Below are 18,035 nucleotides of genomic sequence, written 5' to 3'. Positions count from 1 at the left end.
AAAAATGGGGTGACTAGAATTACTGACATAATTGAATTTTTTGAATTATGGCCGAACAGACCTAAATAGAATTCAAGAGAAGATCAAATCTGTATCATATTGAGTTATTTTGGCAGAGAGTAACGAAGGCCTTTTCTGTGAGGTATTAGGAGTGCAATATTCCAGAACGATGCATCTATAAAATCTGGCACAAATGAAATTGCTCTTCCGTATTTCAGGCCATTAAAGTAGATCGCAGGCAAGAGTGCCGCAGATGTACAATTCTTTGAGCTCTGGTGTCAGGCCGCCTTCCAAGAGAGCTGTGGTCAAATTCAGAACCGTTGATGACGTGTCGTTCGTTCTGCTTATGAAGCCACTTACTTTGAGGGTCTCAAGTCTTGGCGGAAATGCTTTGACAAGGGATTCGGTAGGAAAAGTAAAGTAGTTTCCGGTGAGGTCAAGGACTCTGACACTGGCGGGAAATGGTGTCAAAACCTCCAACAAGTTGCGTGACAAATCTAATTCAGCGACATTTTGAAATAACCGACTTTCATCAAGAAATTCATAGCTAGCCAAAAGATTTCCAGAGAGATTGACCTGTTTCAATTTGTAACTTTGGTGTGTATTGGAGACAGGGAGAGTGAGACTCATAAGATTGTTGTTTGAGAGGTCTAGAGAGCGCAATGACGTCAAGTTTTCATAAATGAAAGAATGCTTGGTGAGGTTCTGAAGCAGGTTGTTCGAAAGATTGAGTTGCTCGAGTCCGTCTGGGAATCTCACTGTAGCCAAATGCATATCCGTCAAGTGATTGTAGGATAGATTCAAGACTCTTAATCCTTGGCAGCAAAAGCAGCCGTTGTCTTCCACAAAGTGCTTTAGAAGATTGTTGGAGTTGAATAAATGTAACAGTAAGCTCTCGACGGCTATCTCAGAGTTGACACTCAAAAACTCAGCCATACCTAGCTCCAACTCGTTTCCCCTTCTTTTTGGTGAATTGAGTTTTATTCCAGGAGCATACTTAATTGTAAAGCGGACATTAAGGTGAGCCATGCAAAGAGGCTGAAAAATAGACTTGAGGAAGTCATTTTCGAGAGCTACGTTCTCCACTAGAATCAACCGGATATTAAAGTTCCTGGTAAAACACTGGAGGACACCCAAGTAGCGCTGGAATAGAAACGATGTGAAAGCCAAAGTTTGCTGATAATTCGTAAAATCGAAAAATGCTACCGTGATCTCGGCGGGACAGATGCTTATGTTGTGTTCCAACAAGTAGTCAAGCTCGGAAAATGATATTGACGCCAACTGTGCATTATTACTGAGAATCACCTGGCGGTCATAGTACTTAGCAGTGAGCGCCAAATGTTGAATTTTGAGAAATTCAGCGTTGGAAGTCTCACTTAATGGCTGCAAATTCTGAAGAGAGAAGAGGTAATCTAAGTCGCTGGGCTCTAGAAACGTGAGCGTGTGCTTTTGCAACTCCGTTGGTAGGGAAAAGAAAACCTCCATGATATCACTGTGGAATGGAAAAAAAAAAATGGTTGAGTTGCACTGATTGTGGTTGTGCGTTGTGCGTCTTGTGATAACTACCACAGTCACTGAACTGTGGTCTATTCTGCTGAGGGTGGTTAATGAGACGTGCAAGCAAAAATATGCAATTGAATAATGACTGATATTTCACGGACTATGTATTGGGATCATGATTGCCTCCCCTCAACATTATTCCTGTGTTGCTTATCTTATCCGTATGTGCGGCTAAAGTGAGACAGCGCATGAAAAAGAAAGAAAAGGGGAAGGATGGATCCCTCGGAGTAGAAGCCACCGATACAAGACGCGGAGTAGTAGCGAAGGCGAGCAAACGATTTTGGAATTTGGCTCCGAAATTTTAAGATGGATTAACCTAAATATTTCATATTCGTCGTTTCTGCCTTGTGAGGATTGATGCTATACTAATTCTAACCTCTTCAAAGTGTCACAAAGATTTTGTGGTAGATTGTATTGAAGTCTAAGATTTAGAATAATTGGAACAATTCTAATTACATCCCTCCTCAGTTTCTCGATACTAGGCAGTCAGCTCGCTGTCAGTCAAGTGATCTAAACCAGTCACGAAAAGAAGTAGACCATCATAGCTGCGATTAATTGCTCCTGGACAAAATCGCTTGTTCCTTCAATTTTCTCTTTCTATTACGGCTTCTGTTTTATTCCAGGAAAATGGCCTCAGTCAATTTCCGTGCCCCCACGCTAATGCATACTCTATTCAGTACCTGAACTATCAACAACCAGCGCTCACTTCCAAACAATGGGACTCTGTTTGTCTTGTCTAAAGCCAGAAGTCGATGACGGAGGCTATGACGAACGCACGTCCTTGCTAAACGACAGTCGCTACGCGGACGAGGAGTACCAGAATGCACTCTTGAGACAACAACAGCGCCAAAGCGAGCTCTCAGTCATTGTCAATGACTTGAGCGAAAACTTGATTGATGTTTCTACATTCCTTACATCTAATGGCGATGGTAGCCGTGCTGCCACGCCTCAGGTGATCGAAAACTTTGCTAGTGAAGAGGACTTCGATCAAACCTCGCCCGCTCTTCCTTCAGCAGGTCTGGAGACAAAAGAGAAACACTATCCGAAGGTTTGGAGTGTGGAGGAGAAAATACAACTCTTGCGGGATGTTGCTGAGGAGAATCTCAAGTGTGAACTTGTGGCTCCTAAGGATGCCTTATACGTAGAACTTTAAGCCTATCAGCGACATTCTAATGGCAATGCATAGATACTGAGAACTTCTGAATTGAAATCCAGTTAAAAACTGGGGTCTTGAAGATTTCAAAGGGGCTCTGTGTTAGATTTTGGCTCTTTTACGACCCAAACCTCCTACGATGGGCATTCTCTGGAAGCGTAAGCAGATTTTCCAAAATATTTCCGGGTGCTTGTGTGTATTTGATTGAGCTGTAATCGCCCAGCTTCCATCGTTTTGCTTGTTGGCTTTGATACGATCAAATGCAATCTGGCAAAAAATCAGATCAATACATAGATTTAAACATTACAAACGAAGTTGGACTTCTAATAAATCTGCTACATTTTTCATTATTTTTCTTACATCTTCTTCTCGGGGATCATTTGTATTTTGGTTCCTCTCCGCGTATCGGTCCACTTTATCGACCTATACAGGCTCACTTAGTTGCAAATTGATCACCTAAAATGGATCACGTTGATCGAATTACCTCTAGATTGCAAGCCCTAGATTCCTGGTTTGAAGCCAGACTCTCTCAGTACGAGTTTGGCCAGGTATTGGTTCACAATTCTGTGTCGAAGTACATCACAGCCGTTTTGTTTTTCCTAGTTATTGCCATAGTCTCTTATGAAACCTTCTACTGGTCAGGAATATATCTTGGACTTTGGGAATACCACGCACAGGAGATATTCAAAGAAGTTCCCATTCATTGTGCACATGTTTATGTCAGGGTCAACTTCACCAAGAGTGAGAACGAGGACAAAGTCAGAGAGCTCTATCAGATCAAAAAGAAAAATAGGTACAATGTCATGGAATGGACCGTACCAAAGAGCACCGAGAGGGAAATGTTTCTCTTGAAAGACTTTGTCAAGTATCATTTTGAATTCAGTCCAGAGGACTTCGAAGAAAACCCGGATCCGGAGTTTGGATCCACAATTGAGCATCTCAGAAAACGAGTTTTGACGACGGTGACCACTTCGCCTGTTTATGAAAAGTATTTGAAGGATCTGACTGTTACTCACAACGACGTAGTGGTCTTCAATAACAAGTATGATGAGGTCAAAAAGGAGTTAGACAAAGCATACTTGAGCAAAATCCATATCGAGACAGGAAACGTCATTGACTGTGTCGTCTTAATATAGGGAGAGTGTAGTAATAAAGTTGAAAGCACCAGTATTTGTTTATTCTGGCCAACGAAACACAATAGGCAGGTGAACACCAGTGGGAGAAGCGTCGGCATTGTGCAGCCTATGCTCCTTCACTTTACGTTCAGTTGCGAGCCAGAGAACAGCGATTCGTTCCAATTGTGATCTGAGTATCTGTTTTTTTGTGACTGTCACCTGTTCAGCGTCTGTCTCGCGGACGTCTGTTGAAAGCGTATCTACCTCCTCACCTTGCAAGCCGGGAATTTGCAATGCATCGCTTTTCAACTGAAAGGGTTCGTCGTCATCGCTGGAATCCATGTCAACATCATCCCCAGCTAGCGTTGCCTCGCGCAAATTCTTGAGATTAGACACAGAGTACTCAGTGGATACACCATTGTAATTAATACCCACCAGGTTATCATTTAGATCCAAAATAGCACGATTAACCTCTCTGTAGCATTGCCGACGTAGAGATAAATCAAAGAGCTGTCTGAGTTTAGGCGGAAGCTCCACAAGCTCGTCTAATGGCTTTTCAGGATCGAAGTCAAAGCATAAGAGACTCATGGTAGTCTCTAGATCCTTCAAGAGCGATACAGAATAGAGGACTTTGCTTATCATGTTCTCGCGTACAAAACTGAGAATGTCGCTTAGAAATTTCTTCTCAATCTCAGGATTGTTAGCATCTGGCAGGCATTTGTGTTTCCGAATCATCTCAATGAGATTTAGCCGAAGAAGCAGAAAGAAGAGAAGAGGCTGTGAGTCCAATGTTGCAGGAAAGTTCTCTGCTATCAATCGTATGGCCTGTGAGATATTTCCCTCCAATATAAGGTACTTAATCTCTCTCCGCTTCACTATGGTGCTAAAGCCCAGAGACGACCCGCAATTCTCAGAGCTTCTTCTGCCCCCTATCCGAAATGTATCCAAGGAGATATCTGCTTCTTCTGCTAGCGATTGGGCTGCTGAGTGGAAGCCTTCTTGGATGAAGTAATCAAGGACGATTCTGTCAATGCTGCGTTTTGTGAGTTGTTCCTCCAAGAAGGATCTCTTGTGAGGACCTTGCTCATTTTCAGGTAGCCGCCACCAAAGGGCGCTTTGTTCTGGTTGGTCAATGCTCATTTCAGTGGAGTTCGTTATCACCAACTCAATAAGTATGGGGTAGATATAGATAAGATAGGAGATGTATTTTTTGAAGTCCAGATTTTACTTGCACAATTCTAAATATCATCGAGAAAACATTTTGAAATCTACTTCTATACTATTTTAAGAAATATTTATGGTCCTCTTATTGCTTGCATTAATTGAGTAAAACGCTATACATGTCGGTGTATAGAATAAGACATTATTTGATGGGCTACATCAACTTCTCCGGCATCTCTATAGCAAGCAAAATCAAGCTGCTCCAGCCCAAGAAATTTTTGGCGCCCTTGGGTTCACCGGTTATGTCGTCATATTGTTCCCACACGAAACCGGTTGTCATCCATTGACGCTTCACATTGGTGATCAATTGCTTTCTGAGAGTACTGTAGACATCAGCAATCTTTTCTTTTAATTCTCCAGCATCTTCATCTTTGAGAGAGTGGTGATAGTAAGTTAAGCTGTCCAAAACCAAATAGTTGATGTTGATCCAGATTGGCGACCGCCAGTAGTTCTCTCCGGTTCTATAAAACTCGCTTGATTTTGAGATAGAACGAATACCGTAGTCACTTGCCAATTCTTCAGGGTCAGAGAGAAGATCAACAATATGCCCAAGCTTGTCAACTTGGTCAAGTGGGATGAACCTTGTTAAGAATGGGAAGAGGGAAATATAACCCTTGTAGCAACCAAAAACTTTTTCGTCATCATCGTCTACTGACACATCGCAGTATGTTTTATGCTCCTCGGACCAATGCATTGACTCGATGCTCTCCGTTATGTCCGTTTCTATCTTGTCGTATCTAGCGACATCCAGAGGCAACTCCAAAATTTCAGCAATGTTCTTCATAGACCTGGTCATAACTCCAATCCAACAGAGAAGATCAACGTTCAATTCCGCTATGTCAATTGGAAGAATTCTTGGGTAGTCATCCAAGCCTGAAGCCAAACTATGAGTAGTGCTTCTTCCTCTCCATCGGTACACCTCCTTATTTGGGCCCCTGTTGAAATCATCAAATTCACCTTGCTGACTGGCGCGGAAGCTATCATAGTGCAATTTGAGTCTTGGGTAAATTTCTTTGGTGTAATTAGCCAAAAGGTGTGGATGACTCATTACCACAGAGCTGAGATCCTCAATAGCAATGTCGGTATCTAAATTGATAGCTTTTTGGTTTTCTGAATATACGTTCTTCTTAGATGTTTCTGCTTGTTTGGCCATCTCTAAAAGATTGTTGAAGGCAAGCAAGAGGGTTGGCGGATTCACAATACTATCGCTTTGTACAACAAATTCAGCAGGCACTCTTGATCTCGCCTCTGCGCCGAGGATTTGTTCTCTAGCAATCCAACCCTTGTTATCAATGAGCTCGAACCATGACTTCAAGATTTCAAGAACTAAATCAGAGTCATACTTTAATAATGGAAGCAAATGAAAGCCTTCATCCCAGTAGAATCCTCTAGGAAAGAATGGACGAGAAGGTACCAAACTGAATAGTTCATGTGGACCTTCACTTTTGCCGGTCAACTTCGGGAGGTGTACATCACCATTTATGTTAACCGGAAGATCTTCGTCATCCAAAGAAGTCTCTCTATCGACCAATTGATCACCTTGGGAGTAAGAAAGACCGCCGAGCAAACCAGATAAGAGCTCTTTAGCCAATTTCTGCTCCTTTTTCGGCTTGGATGCGAGGTGGAAGCACTCATCAAACTTCTTCTTGAATTTTTGGGAAGTAACCTCTATTTGTGATTTTAAGTTTTCAAAAGTGATTTTTTGCGAGTCATCAGCGTCGACCAAGTTATATGTTATATCGAATTCAGCAGCTCCCTGGTAAGTCTTTTGGACAAGGTGTAAGTTACCTTCGTAGTGGTGCATGTCACGCATCATGAGACCCGCATATGGGGGAACTTCATTTAATTTGTCGCCCATTGTCTTCATTAAATCATTAATTGAGTCCTCGAGTAATGTGAGGAAGATGTCTTTCCCCCGCCAAACGTTTCCATCTGGAACACGGAGACTCAAATGATGAGTAAGGCTAGGGTCTAAATTTTTGGGCAAAGATGAAATTGGCTTAGGATGCTTGTTTTTTGTGTCTTTGCCGCCATCATTGATCTTCATTTCGAAGAGACCTAACTCCTTGGAAAAACCTGAGAACTCGAGGGTATCTTTGTAGCCATACTCATTGAATTCGTTGTCAAGCTTCAAGAAGCCAGAGACTGACAAACCTTGATCGGTCATAGCTTCGCCCTCCAAACCAGTATACCACACAAAAGAAGTTGTAACGTGTTCATATCCTTTGTGCGGGACAGCCTTCACCTTAAGTGCCCAATTGAGGCCATTTTCACTTTTCACGAAGTCAATGATGATATTTATGTGACAATCTTTGTCAACGATTTCTTGTCTTCCGCCAAATCTTGGGTCATATTGAACCCAGTTGGCTTTCCGCATATTGTGATGTTGATCATACTCATGCCTGATATTCTGCAACCCATTGTGGTCATCGGCATTGAACCAAAGAAGGCCTGAAGTGAGTGAAAGGGGAATACGTGGCTTGATACCGAGGTAATAGCCACTTCTGTAAGGACCCCAGAGCAACGAATTTTGGGAGAGTTGTTCATACAGAGTCAGCGAAGCATTGAAAGTAACAAAGTCAACAGCATCATCCACAACAAAGTCAAAGTCCGCAGATCTTGCAAGAACTAGGAAAAGCAACAGACATACCAATTGGTATGTAGAAAGAAGCTTCATGTCCTTGATTTAGGAGTGTGTAGAACGTGGAAATTTCAGATAAGGGGAACAAGTGTAAAAGGGGCAAGTACAAGAAGAAATTGTAAAAGGTAGGTTTCGTCTGTCAATTTAAATGAGGATTATCTAGCGATCTCCGAGTGCTCTAAGATTTCATTACGTAATTCATACAAAGTGACCGCTACTTACACCTGAGAGAAGCTCCGCGTTGATCTAGATCGACAAAGTCAATATAATCAGGACATCGTACAAGTTTGATTATATTCATGTTGTTGTTTTTATTTTTTGTTGATTCAAAAGTATCTCCTGAGTGTAATCCTGTAGCACACCAAAACACAGTAGAGGTCTAATTAGTTAGCACCAATGGACACTGACGGTCACAGTTAAATACAATCCCACAAAATCTATCAATTTTTTACAAATACTTGTGCTCACCAGCCCTAGAATCTTCAATTGTATCATAGGATTTAGGTAGATCTGCTTGTAATGTATGCCTTCAAAACCTACTTATCTTGACCAACAATTGATCATCATAAAAAAAAAACGCAATATCAGTGAAAGATTTCGTTGCCATTCAAAATAGAACAATTCACTGATCCAATGTCTTCTATGAGTCAATTCATCATTTCTTTTATGTACATATGCACCTTCTCCATACTTTACCCCTACCATGCGGTTTGCTACTAGATCAAAACTTCAATTGCGTCCATTGTGCAACTTCAAGACCCAATTACGTCCCCTCCTGTTCACACAAACACGTAAAATGCAAATTCTTCCCATTCCCTGCTCATGGGGTGAGTCCAATAACTACGCTTACCTCCTAATCGATGAACCTTCTCAGCATGCCTGGTTAATTGATGCAGCATTCCCCAACGATGTTTCTAAATACATAGAAGAAGAAAAGCCTAAGTTTGAATTGAAGGCCATTGTCAATACCCACCATCATTGGGATCATGCTGGTGGCAACCCAACCTACCACAAGAAATATCCAGACTTACCTGTGATAGGTGGCGTCAATTCCGAATTGGTCACATATACACCGTCGCACCAAGAAGTTATAGATTTGGGCGACAATATTTCGATTAAGGCATTGCACACGCCATGTCATACTCAGGATTCGATCTGCTATTACGCCAAGGACACAAAGATAGGAGACCGTGCTGTGTTTACGGGAGACACATTGTTCATTAGCGGCTGTGGAAGATTTTTTGAGGGCACAGCGGCACAGATGGATGCTGCATTGAATGGCATCTTGGCCAAATTGCCTTCTAATACCAAAGTCTATCCCGGCCACGAGTACACAAAGTCCAACGTCAAATTCAGTAAAACTGTTCTTCAGAACGACGCCATGGATTCTCTTATAGATTTTGTGTCTAAGAATGAGCACACGGTAGGAAAGTATACCATTGGCGACGAGCTCAACTTCAACCCCTTTATGCGACTCTCAGATCCACAAGTGCTTAAGGCCACAGGCAAATCGGAACCTACCGAAGTTATGGCCGAGTTGAGAAATATGAAGAACAATCTGTAGTCAGCGCCTCTCAACAGACGCATACACGTCTGGTGCCTAAATGAGGGCAATCTCTGTACATGAATGAATTTCACTTTATCTTCAGCAAACTTGACTTTCAGACATTGATCGAGTAGATTGTGAAATTTGCGTAGATTTTTGGCTAATGCTAATACATTAATAGGTTGGGTTCCTCCTCAATAGTCGATGAAACTTGTCTCATAGACGGACAAAGTCTGGGATATTCTTGGGATCATAAACGAGGTCAGGCTGCCAAAGCTCAATGAATTCTAAGTCGTATTCAGATTTGCCCATTGCAAACTTCTCATACTCCTCGAAGATTCCACTCATGCACCAGCCCTGGAATATCTTTCTCATGATCCCTATTAAAACTCCGACACGGTGTTTTCCTTTATTGGAGTGAATGAGCATTGGGAAGTTTCGTCTATCTAGCATCAAATTAAGCGCCTCGACATAGGAGGCCTGTGCTTCTTCTTGCGTATTCAGAGTAAAGGGTTCTTGTGACGATTGGACCACCAAATGATGGAATTTGATATCCGTAGACAAAATCCAAGACTTGTAATTCTCCAAAATCTCGATTGTGCCATGCTTATCTTTCTTCGGTTTATGTTCCTTGGCCTCGGGCTCATTCTCATCGTCTATGGTCGAGTCGCCGTTCACTCCACGTTTCTGGTCTGCACACTCCAGATTCTCCTTTGCCTTCGCTTTTTTTTCCTTGTCTTTATCCTTTTTATCTTTCTTATCTTTCTTCTTAGGCTTCTCAGCTCCCAAATCACCAAGATAGATAATGGTCTTCAAATTCAATTGTTCTAGAAAGGGTCTGTTCACCGGCATAGGAAACCCGCTCCGATAAATACCATCCTCAACCAATGAGAAGTTGAGTGGAGGTACGTAATTGGGTTTCGTCAGCATGAGTCGCTGAAGCTGTGGTGTTTCTGTTTCTAGGATATCGGCACTCATTGGTTGAAATGACTGAGATCAAACTCCGAATGGACTGAAATTCGTACAAAGGCAAACTTTCCGAAGTTGTGTCAAAGAGTGTAGCTACAGTCGATATGTTCCTGTCCGCAAATTGTGGATAATGCTAATAATTGTGTAGAGCACTGAGATAAATGTATGGAGAAGCGAGACAGCTAAGTGTGAGTGAAACAATTTGGAACGATAATTTGGGAAACAAAAAGATTTGGAGAAATGATAAATGAAGTGGCTTTCATGGTCATCTAAATTTGCTAAGTTTTGTTCATAGACTCTTGTGATTTATTAATGTTGAGTTTGTGTGCGATCGTTTGTATGACAGAGCCTTTATACCAACAAGAGCGGATCCTAAGGAACTAGAACCATATTTCACTATTAATGGGAAAAAATATAGAGAGGCATCATTGCCAAAACGTGGTCGAAAAAAGAAAGCCCGACGCGGGGGTCGAACCCGCAACCTTGAGATTAAAAGTCTCACGCTCTAGCCATTGAGCTAGCCAGGCACTTTAATGTGCAGATTCTTTATCAAAAGATATGTGCCAGAACTTTGAAATTTTTCGTCTTCCAGTATAGCTTTGTATCATGTCACTACAGTTACTCAGAATTTAGTTTTTGAATCGATTTATTATGATATTTAAAGGAGCGGTTGGAACTTAGGTTGGTTGGGTGCACGGTAAACAGAGATCGGTTGTTTGATGCTTGTGGCCACCACTGGTGGGCTCGCCAGTTTGACTGGAGGCGGTAATATTATTCTAGATTTCTCTTCAGATGGAGTTATGGTAGAGGTGAGCTCGTAAATTGGAATGGCTTGAAACCCTTGCGAGTACAATTCAAGATCGACAAACGATTCTTTGTAGAAGATTTTCTCCAATTCAAAATCCGACAGAATGATAGATCCTGTTTTCGTGTTTTTGAGACCATACAATTGGTTTTCATTCAATTTGAACGCCTCTTTAGCGTTATCCATAAGCTCCACAAACCTGGGAGGTGCACAGCTTCGGATCGGATAAAAAAAATTGAAAGTGGTGGAAAGAAACCTGAGAGTGACTGACTTCCGTTCCTCAGCTGGAGTGATACAAGGAGGCGCGTTTTCTTGTATGGGAGCGTCAAGAGAACTTCCAGTTTTGCTCATTTGAGCATTTGACATTGAAACTGGTTTGAAGTTTTGCATTTCAGAGGCTATAGTTGCTAAATTTGTCAAAGAGTTGCCGCTATTGTATGGTTGGGGCGTTTGTATGTTGTTGTATTCCCTGTGTGAAAAAGGTTTCGCGTAGAATTGGGTTGAAGACTTCAGAACTAATGGGTACTCAACCAAAATCAGATAGTACATTGCTTCGCCGACTTGATAGACGACGCTGTCGAATCCAAAGTCAATGATACAGCATCCGATAAGGATATCTAAAGTGGTAACTGCAGTTTCCTCCTCTAAATTACTGGTAGCTTCTTGATCTAGGCCGCGATAGAATTTAGCCAAGAAGTCACGTTGTGTCACCTTTACCTTTAAGTACTCTACCGAAGTTTGGTTTAAATTTTGAAAAGAGGTCTCAAACATTAGGGCAGTGACTGCGTTGAACGCCGAACGACCCAATTCGCAGAGGTGGTCATTATTAGGCCGCAGGGCGACCATCAAGCACAGCTTAGACCGCTTTATTAGCTGAAGAAGCGAGTTTTGGGTGATTCGGAGCTTCTGTTCATACTCAGCCTGCCGCTGGTTGGTCTGTAGTTTCAGAAGCGATGGAAGCGACGGTTTCGCTGCATTTGCTAATGTTGGCCGAATTATCGAGTCAATTGCATTGCGCGATTCGTCTTTGTGTGTGATAACCTTCATGGTGGAGTAACTCATGTCATAGACAGAATCATTGGCATCAGTGTTCAAATGGGCAATCTCAGACAAGAAGCTACTGGGCTCTGTTGGAGTGTTGATGCCAGTGGATGCCTCACGTTTAATTCCATCACTATCCTGACCCAGATCACTATGCATATGTTGTCTTTTCGCATTTCCCCGATTGGTTTTCAGGCCTCTCTTCCTATTACGACGAACACTCTGTACAGCCGCACGAACAAGTTTATCGAAGTCGGAATAGTACAGTTGACCATATAAGAACTCCACTCGTAGTATGTCTGCAACTTTACGGATTTCGTCCTCCTGCTCGCTTGCCTTTTTCGAGCTCAAATCCATTGCATCGATTAGTTCTAATCTACGGGCCGAGAATCGCTTCCAGAGCCGATCATCCTGAAAATTCAATCTTTCTCGTATTAGGCGTGTAACTCCCACTTTCTTCTCCTCGTGGAGATCGTCTGGAGCGGAGATGTTCATTGTAGATCTGAAACTACTGGATGATTCATGGTCATAGTGACTACTATCCTGCAGGGCCTGCCAGATCCAGTGACTAAGAGTCATCGTGACTCGTGTTGGGATCTTGAAACGAATAAAACTGTAAAAGTTGGGTCGCGTTTCAATTTTTGTTTTTTTGCTTTGTTTTTTTCCTTATGTTGTTTGAATCTTGAGTGTTCGTGGTCAGCTTTGGTACCACGATGTCAAGTGAAAAGCGTACGGCTTCGATGGTGGTTTGTATAACTCTTCGGAGATCTACGGACTAGCGGTGAGTTAGAGTTTCAGAAGAAATTTTTAAAAAAAACGAAGTGATCTCTTTCTGGCTTGACAACTCGCTTGAGGGCACAGCGTGATGTCTGCGAAAAGCGGAAAATGTGGAAAGAGCGGAATGTACCCCCAATTACCGGACATATGAGTCCGCGTTGTATTTGGCACATTCAAGAATGAGATCAGTCAAACGACTTGGGGAAGACAGATTTCCAACGAATATCATTTGCCGAAAAGCTTTATTCTGAACGCTTGAATCGTGACCGGTTTAATGTAATCCCTTAATTGCATATGTTTCGATTCATCCATAGAAGTTTTGGTTTTCTTCAGATGCATCCATGAGATCTACTAGAAACAAGTCTTGATAAACAGAAGATAGGCCTATTTGCATGAGTACATTATTGAGGAACTTCTTTTTGTCTAAGCTTACCTTTTGAATTTTCATGCTAATGGAGTTGTGAGGCTTACAAAGGTAATTTGTGGAGCATTATAGAATATAATTTGTTTGATCGCTCTAATTCTTTAATGGTCCGTGTATTGGGTTCGTCTTTTGCACTTACCAGCAAGTTTTGGCAACGGTCTCGCTTCAAATTGAAGAAGGTATAGTTCAATCCTGGTACATTTATTGGCAGATAGATACCGAACATAATGAGAACAATTTATCGCAATCAGATCAAAATGCTTGCCGTCGTTCCGCTCAATTCAAGTGAAGTCTACTACTCATCTGCGCTACAATTCCGTTTATACGGTCAATAGCAAGACCTAAAGCGGCTCGACTTAAGAGAGAACTCAGTAAAAACATGTGTTACAATATTGACTCTGTAGATATTTTAATCTCGGTGATCTACAACCTTTACATTTGTGCATGCCTCATAACGCTGCTTAGTGTGAGCCGTAACATTAATTTCTCCTTTGCCAAATCCACTGACTCAAGACGCAAATTTTATCGAAACCCAATCTTTGGAACTTTGACTATTTCAAACCAGTACAAACTAGATGTAAATATCAAAGACAACTTTTTGGCTGGTATTGCCCGTTTCTTTTTTGCACCCCCAAACGCCGTTTCACCCTAATTTCCATCCCCTTATCTACTACACACGATCTTGGCCCATACTGCAGGTGGTCCCGTGAATTACCGTCTTGATATTTCCAAGGAAATCAGCCATTTCGATCAAAATCTGATAAAATCATATTTAAGATTTAGAATAAATGACTTCCCTGAGTACTTTCGAACCTCTCAAAATTGAATCAAGACATCTAAAGACATCTACGGTCTAAAATCACTCACCCACTAACCTCTGATGAGTCATCTTGTCTGCAGTACCCCGCCCAATCCGGTAAGAGAAAAATTTGCCGCGGTCGACAATCAGTATAAATACTAGTCCCAATCACCTCTTCCTTTCTTTTCTTCACACAACACATCACTACAAACATCACACTAAAATGTCTAAAGGAAAAGTTTGTTTGGCCTACTCCGGCGGTTTGGACACCTCCGTCATTCTCGCTTGGTTGCTCGAAGAGGGCTACGAGGTTATCGCTTTCTTAGCCAACATTGGACAAGAAGAGGACTTCGAGGCTGCTGAGAAGAAGGCCTTGGCCATTGGTGCCACCAAGTTTGTCGTCGTTGATGTCAGAAAGGAGTTCGTTGAGAACGTCTGTTTCCCTGCCATCCAGGCCAACGCCATCTACGAGAACGTCTACCTTTTGGGTACTTCTTTGGCTAGACCAGTCATCGCTCAGGCTCAAATTAAGGTCGCTGAGGAGGAGGGATGTTTCGCTGTTTCCCACGGTTGTACCGGTAAGGGTAATGACCAAGTTCGTTTCGAGTTGTCTTTCTACGCATTGAAGCCTGATGTGGTCGTCATTGCTCCATGGAGAGACCCAGCTTTCTTCAACAGATTTGCTGGTAGAAAGGATTTGTTGGAATACGCTGCTTCCAAGGACATTCCTGTTGCTCAAACTAAGGCCAAGCCATGGTCTACCGACGAGAACTTGGCTCACATTTCCTTCGAGGCTGGTATCTTGGAGGACCCAAACACCACTCCTCCAAAGGACATGTGGAAGTTGACTGTGGACCCAACCGATGCTCCTGAGACTCCTGAGGACTTCTCGATCGAGTTCGAGAAGGGTTTGCCAACCAAGTTGATTCTTGACGGTGGTAAGAAGGTTGTCACTGACCCAGTTGAGTTGTTCATCGAGGCTAACTCTTTGGCCAGAAGAAACGGTGTCGGCAGAATTGATATCGTTGAGAACAGATTCATTGGTATCAAGTCCAGAGGTTGTTACGAGACTCCAGGTTTGACCATCTTGAGAACTGCCCACGTTGACTTGGAGGGTTTGACCTTGGACAGAGAGGTCAGAGCTTTGAGAGATCAATTTGTCACCGTCACCTACTCTAAGTTGTTGTACAACGGTATGTACTTCACTCCAGAGTGTGAGTACGTTAGAGCCATGATTCCTCCATCTCAAATCACTGTTAACGGTACCGTCAGAGCTAGAGCCTACAAGGGAAGTGTATCGGTTTTGGGTAGATTCTCAGAGACTGAGAAGTTGTACGATGAGACTGAGTCTTCCATGGATGAGTTGACCGGTTTCTCCCCTGAGGACACCTCTGGTTTCATTGCTGTGCAATCTATCAGAATTAAGAAGTTCGGTGAGTCTGCCAGAGATGCTGGTAGAAAGTTGGAGTTGTAAGTATACAGAAACATATAAAACCTGCACTATAAATTAATACATTGAGATAACGAACGATTATGTAGTGGGAAGTTTCAAAGAGAGTCTAGAAAGCTCTGGAGTTTGTTTAAATATAGCCCGACGTTTCGGCCTATGAGTTTTGTTGGTATGCTCTTCTTTGCGATCTGTGAGTCCTTACTCAATTCGTAATGATTCCGTAAGTGTGGAATCAATGAGCAAAGAATGTTTCTGGTGCACTCTAGTTTCAGGTCTTGTGAGTTGTTAGAGTCTAGCGAAGCCGCTTTTGCAATACTAAGGTCGTCTTTTCCTGAAAGATTTTCCTGTTTCACACAAATACTATCTCCAGATTGTTCTGTTTTGATTGACACTTCTGGCTTCTCAACTTGCGAGATGAAGTTGTTGGTGTTGTGGAGCAAATACCAGCTCGCTAACCACAATACCTTGTTAAATTTTGGGAACCGATAGCGTGACGGAACGCCTGTACGCCGCTCAAGATCATAGATTTTTATGTGCATGGGAATGTCCATGAATGTCAAATAATTACCACCCACAACAACTGTATCGCTAGGGGTGAAAACGGAGTGAATCCAACCACTTGGAATAATAAATAGATCGCCCTTCTGTAAGTGTACTTTAAAGCCGTCGGTTGCACGACACATCTTTCCATCGATGCGTTTTTCATAATCGCAGAACCATATATGATTCTGCTCCTCTTCTAGACACCATTGCTCGTACAACTCAAGGTTCAGATGTGTGGGTGGAAACATTACAAACTCCTTGCTACCCTCACACACTGTGTAATAGACGGGAGTTCCAGAAAAATCAATATGAAAATCTGTATAGGAATCTTTCACGGACATGAGACAATACGTAGTCACTTTAGGACGCTCCTCAGTATCGACTTGGTCTTTGAGCTCGTTGAGAGGCCAAACTAAATCAACCATATCCATTTCTCTCACCATTGCCGGACGTATGAAACTGGAGCCTAATTCTTCCACCTGCGACACTTCTAGAGAGATTACATTTCGTATGCGGTCTCTTCTATCAGCAGGAGTGTAGAAGTATTGACACCACTTTTCAAGCGTCCACGATGGCGATTCGCTCTGCTGCGAGAGCACATCCATGACTTCAACTGTCTCGTTGCCACCAGTCTTTTGTGTGATATATTCGACAGTGAGTTTATCGCGTGTTACAGGTAGTTTCATGCCGCTCTCTTCAGTGACTGAGGGGACCAAAATTGGCTTTGTGAGACGGGAATTGAGAACATGCTTGACATCAAGTTGTTCGCTTTCCAAGACCTCGATGTATAGTTGTTTCTTCCGGTCGACAGACGGCTCAAACGACTGCAATTTCCTTACATGGGGGTGTTCAGACTTATTTACAGCAAACAAGTCCCCCTGATTTAATGCAACATAGTCTATATGGATCTTAGCGCGCTTCAGCTGCCGCCGTAGCTCCGATGGCCCATGCTCAGTTTCGCACGAAGAACAATGGAACGAACAAATCCGATTCACATCAAATGGTGAGAGAGATATACAAGTGGGGTGGAACCATTGGGAGCATATGTCGCAACATATCCATGAATCTTTGTCGTTATCTAGTTCTTCATTATCTGAATTGACCTCTGCATCTGTTTTGGAAATGCAGATGGGACATGTATTTGTATCTAGTTTCATTTCATAGTGGTACCTAAGTGCATGGCCGGAGCTACCCCAGAAAAACAATAAAATGAGGAAAAGCAAGAGCAATATCAAAATTGAGTGTTTCAATGTGGTATACTCTTCTTATTAAATTTAATGCTTTGTCTCAATTCATGACGACTCTTTGTTTGGGATGGTGGTTTGACCTGATCTTCTTAGTAGATACACAAGGAGAATCACAGTGAAAAAAGGAGGATAAATGAACTTAATAATTGTTATAATGCTTTTGTCAATAGATTGCGATAAAGATTCTGTTGGGCTTATTTATGATCAGTAAGGGTATTGACGCAAATACAAGAATCTAAGCAATACCAATTGTGGATTCAACGCAGTCTTGATACAAAGAGAATTCACAATTCAAACAAAGTTCGACAAATAGAAAGAACACTCCCTGCAATAACCTAGGCTCCTAGAATTATTTTAAGGGATAAGTCAAAGTACTAACGAAGTAAGTGTAGGTCATTCTTACCATTATCTTTCGAGCTATTAGGCAACAAGCATTTACAAACAACCAGCAAATATTTTCAAATCAGACGTTTCACGGAATCAAATCTCAAAACCGCTGTTTCTCATCTTCCAGATTCTGACTGTGGCACCAGACTTTTTGACATTTTCTGGTCAAACAACACCATTTCACAATCCCGAAGATTGTAGCTCAACCGAACCCCAAATGACGTCAGGCGAAATTTAAATCATGATATCTAAGACAATAATCTCAACAATAATATTACACATATTATTTTTAAGTGCTTGGTTATCCTTGCTATCGATTGTCACCATAATATCATAGACTCAGATTACTCCCATACA

At 42.1% G+C, this 18,035-nt stretch overlaps 9 protein-coding genes and 1 non-coding gene across 10 annotated transcripts; 3 read left to right on the top strand and 7 right to left on the bottom strand.

The window, feature by feature from the left end:
- Positions 1-222: 222 nt before the first annotated feature.
- Positions 223-1,485, bottom strand: PUMCH_001797 (uncharacterized protein; the record flags this gene model as incomplete). Its single annotated transcript, XM_063020835.1, has 1 exon — positions 223-1,485. One exon carries the CDS (start codon positions 1,483-1,485, stop codon positions 223-225), a length of 1,263 nt encoding a protein of 420 aa, XP_062876905.1.
- A 1,689-nt stretch (positions 1,486-3,174) lies between these two features.
- PUMCH_001796 (uncharacterized protein) lies at positions 3,175-3,849 on the top strand (the record flags this gene model as incomplete). The annotated part of the gene is made up of 1 exon (XM_063020834.1): positions 3,175-3,849. The coding sequence occupies one exon, from the start codon at positions 3,175-3,177 to the stop codon at positions 3,847-3,849; it is 675 nt and encodes a 224-aa protein (XP_062876904.1).
- Positions 3,850-3,888: 39 nt separating this feature from the next.
- PUMCH_001795 (uncharacterized protein) lies at positions 3,889-4,968 on the bottom strand (the record flags this gene model as incomplete). Its single annotated transcript, XM_063020833.1, has 1 exon — positions 3,889-4,968. The coding sequence occupies one exon, from the start codon at positions 4,966-4,968 to the stop codon at positions 3,889-3,891; it is 1,080 nt and encodes a 359-aa protein (XP_062876903.1).
- A 235-nt stretch (positions 4,969-5,203) lies between these two features.
- PUMCH_001794 (uncharacterized protein) lies at positions 5,204-7,726 on the bottom strand (the record flags this gene model as incomplete). Its single annotated transcript, XM_063020832.1, has 1 exon — positions 5,204-7,726. The coding sequence occupies one exon, from the start codon at positions 7,724-7,726 to the stop codon at positions 5,204-5,206; it is 2,523 nt and encodes an 840-aa protein (XP_062876902.1).
- A 667-nt stretch (positions 7,727-8,393) lies between these two features.
- PUMCH_001793 (uncharacterized protein) lies at positions 8,394-9,254 on the top strand (the record flags this gene model as incomplete). The annotated part of the gene is made up of 1 exon (XM_063020831.1): positions 8,394-9,254. One exon carries the CDS (start codon positions 8,394-8,396, stop codon positions 9,252-9,254), a length of 861 nt encoding a protein of 286 aa, XP_062876901.1.
- A 198-nt stretch (positions 9,255-9,452) lies between these two features.
- PUMCH_001792 (uncharacterized protein) lies at positions 9,453-10,214 on the bottom strand (the record flags this gene model as incomplete). Its single annotated transcript, XM_063020830.1, has 1 exon — positions 9,453-10,214. One exon carries the CDS (start codon positions 10,212-10,214, stop codon positions 9,453-9,455), a length of 762 nt encoding a protein of 253 aa, XP_062876900.1.
- A 445-nt stretch (positions 10,215-10,659) lies between these two features.
- On the bottom strand, positions 10,660-10,732 carry PUMCH_001791. The gene has a single exon. It is a non-coding gene; the product is annotated as a tRNA-Lys (tRNA).
- A 131-nt stretch (positions 10,733-10,863) lies between these two features.
- On the bottom strand, positions 10,864-12,630 carry PUMCH_001790 (uncharacterized protein; the record flags this gene model as incomplete). The annotated part of the gene is made up of 1 exon (XM_063020829.1): positions 10,864-12,630. One exon carries the CDS (start codon positions 12,628-12,630, stop codon positions 10,864-10,866), a length of 1,767 nt encoding a protein of 588 aa, XP_062876899.1.
- A 1,644-nt stretch (positions 12,631-14,274) lies between these two features.
- Positions 14,275-15,525, top strand: PUMCH_001789 (uncharacterized protein; the record flags this gene model as incomplete). The annotated part of the gene is made up of 1 exon (XM_063020828.1): positions 14,275-15,525. One exon carries the CDS (start codon positions 14,275-14,277, stop codon positions 15,523-15,525), a length of 1,251 nt encoding a protein of 416 aa, XP_062876898.1.
- A 74-nt stretch (positions 15,526-15,599) lies between these two features.
- On the bottom strand, positions 15,600-17,201 carry PUMCH_001788 (uncharacterized protein; the record flags this gene model as incomplete). The annotated part of the gene is made up of 1 exon (XM_063020827.1): positions 15,600-17,201. The coding sequence occupies one exon, from the start codon at positions 17,199-17,201 to the stop codon at positions 15,600-15,602; it is 1,602 nt and encodes a 533-aa protein (XP_062876897.1).
- Positions 17,202-18,035: the final 834 nt, after the last annotated feature.

The sequence above is a fragment of the Australozyma saopauloensis genome, chromosome 2 (genome assembly GCF_035610405.1).
Source record: "Australozyma saopauloensis chromosome 2, complete sequence".
Taxonomy (NCBI): Eukaryota; Fungi; Ascomycota; class Pichiomycetes; order Serinales; family Metschnikowiaceae; genus Australozyma; species Australozyma saopauloensis.
The sequence above is the reverse complement of the archived record's forward strand: the minus strand, read 5'-3'. Positions and strand labels throughout refer to the sequence as shown.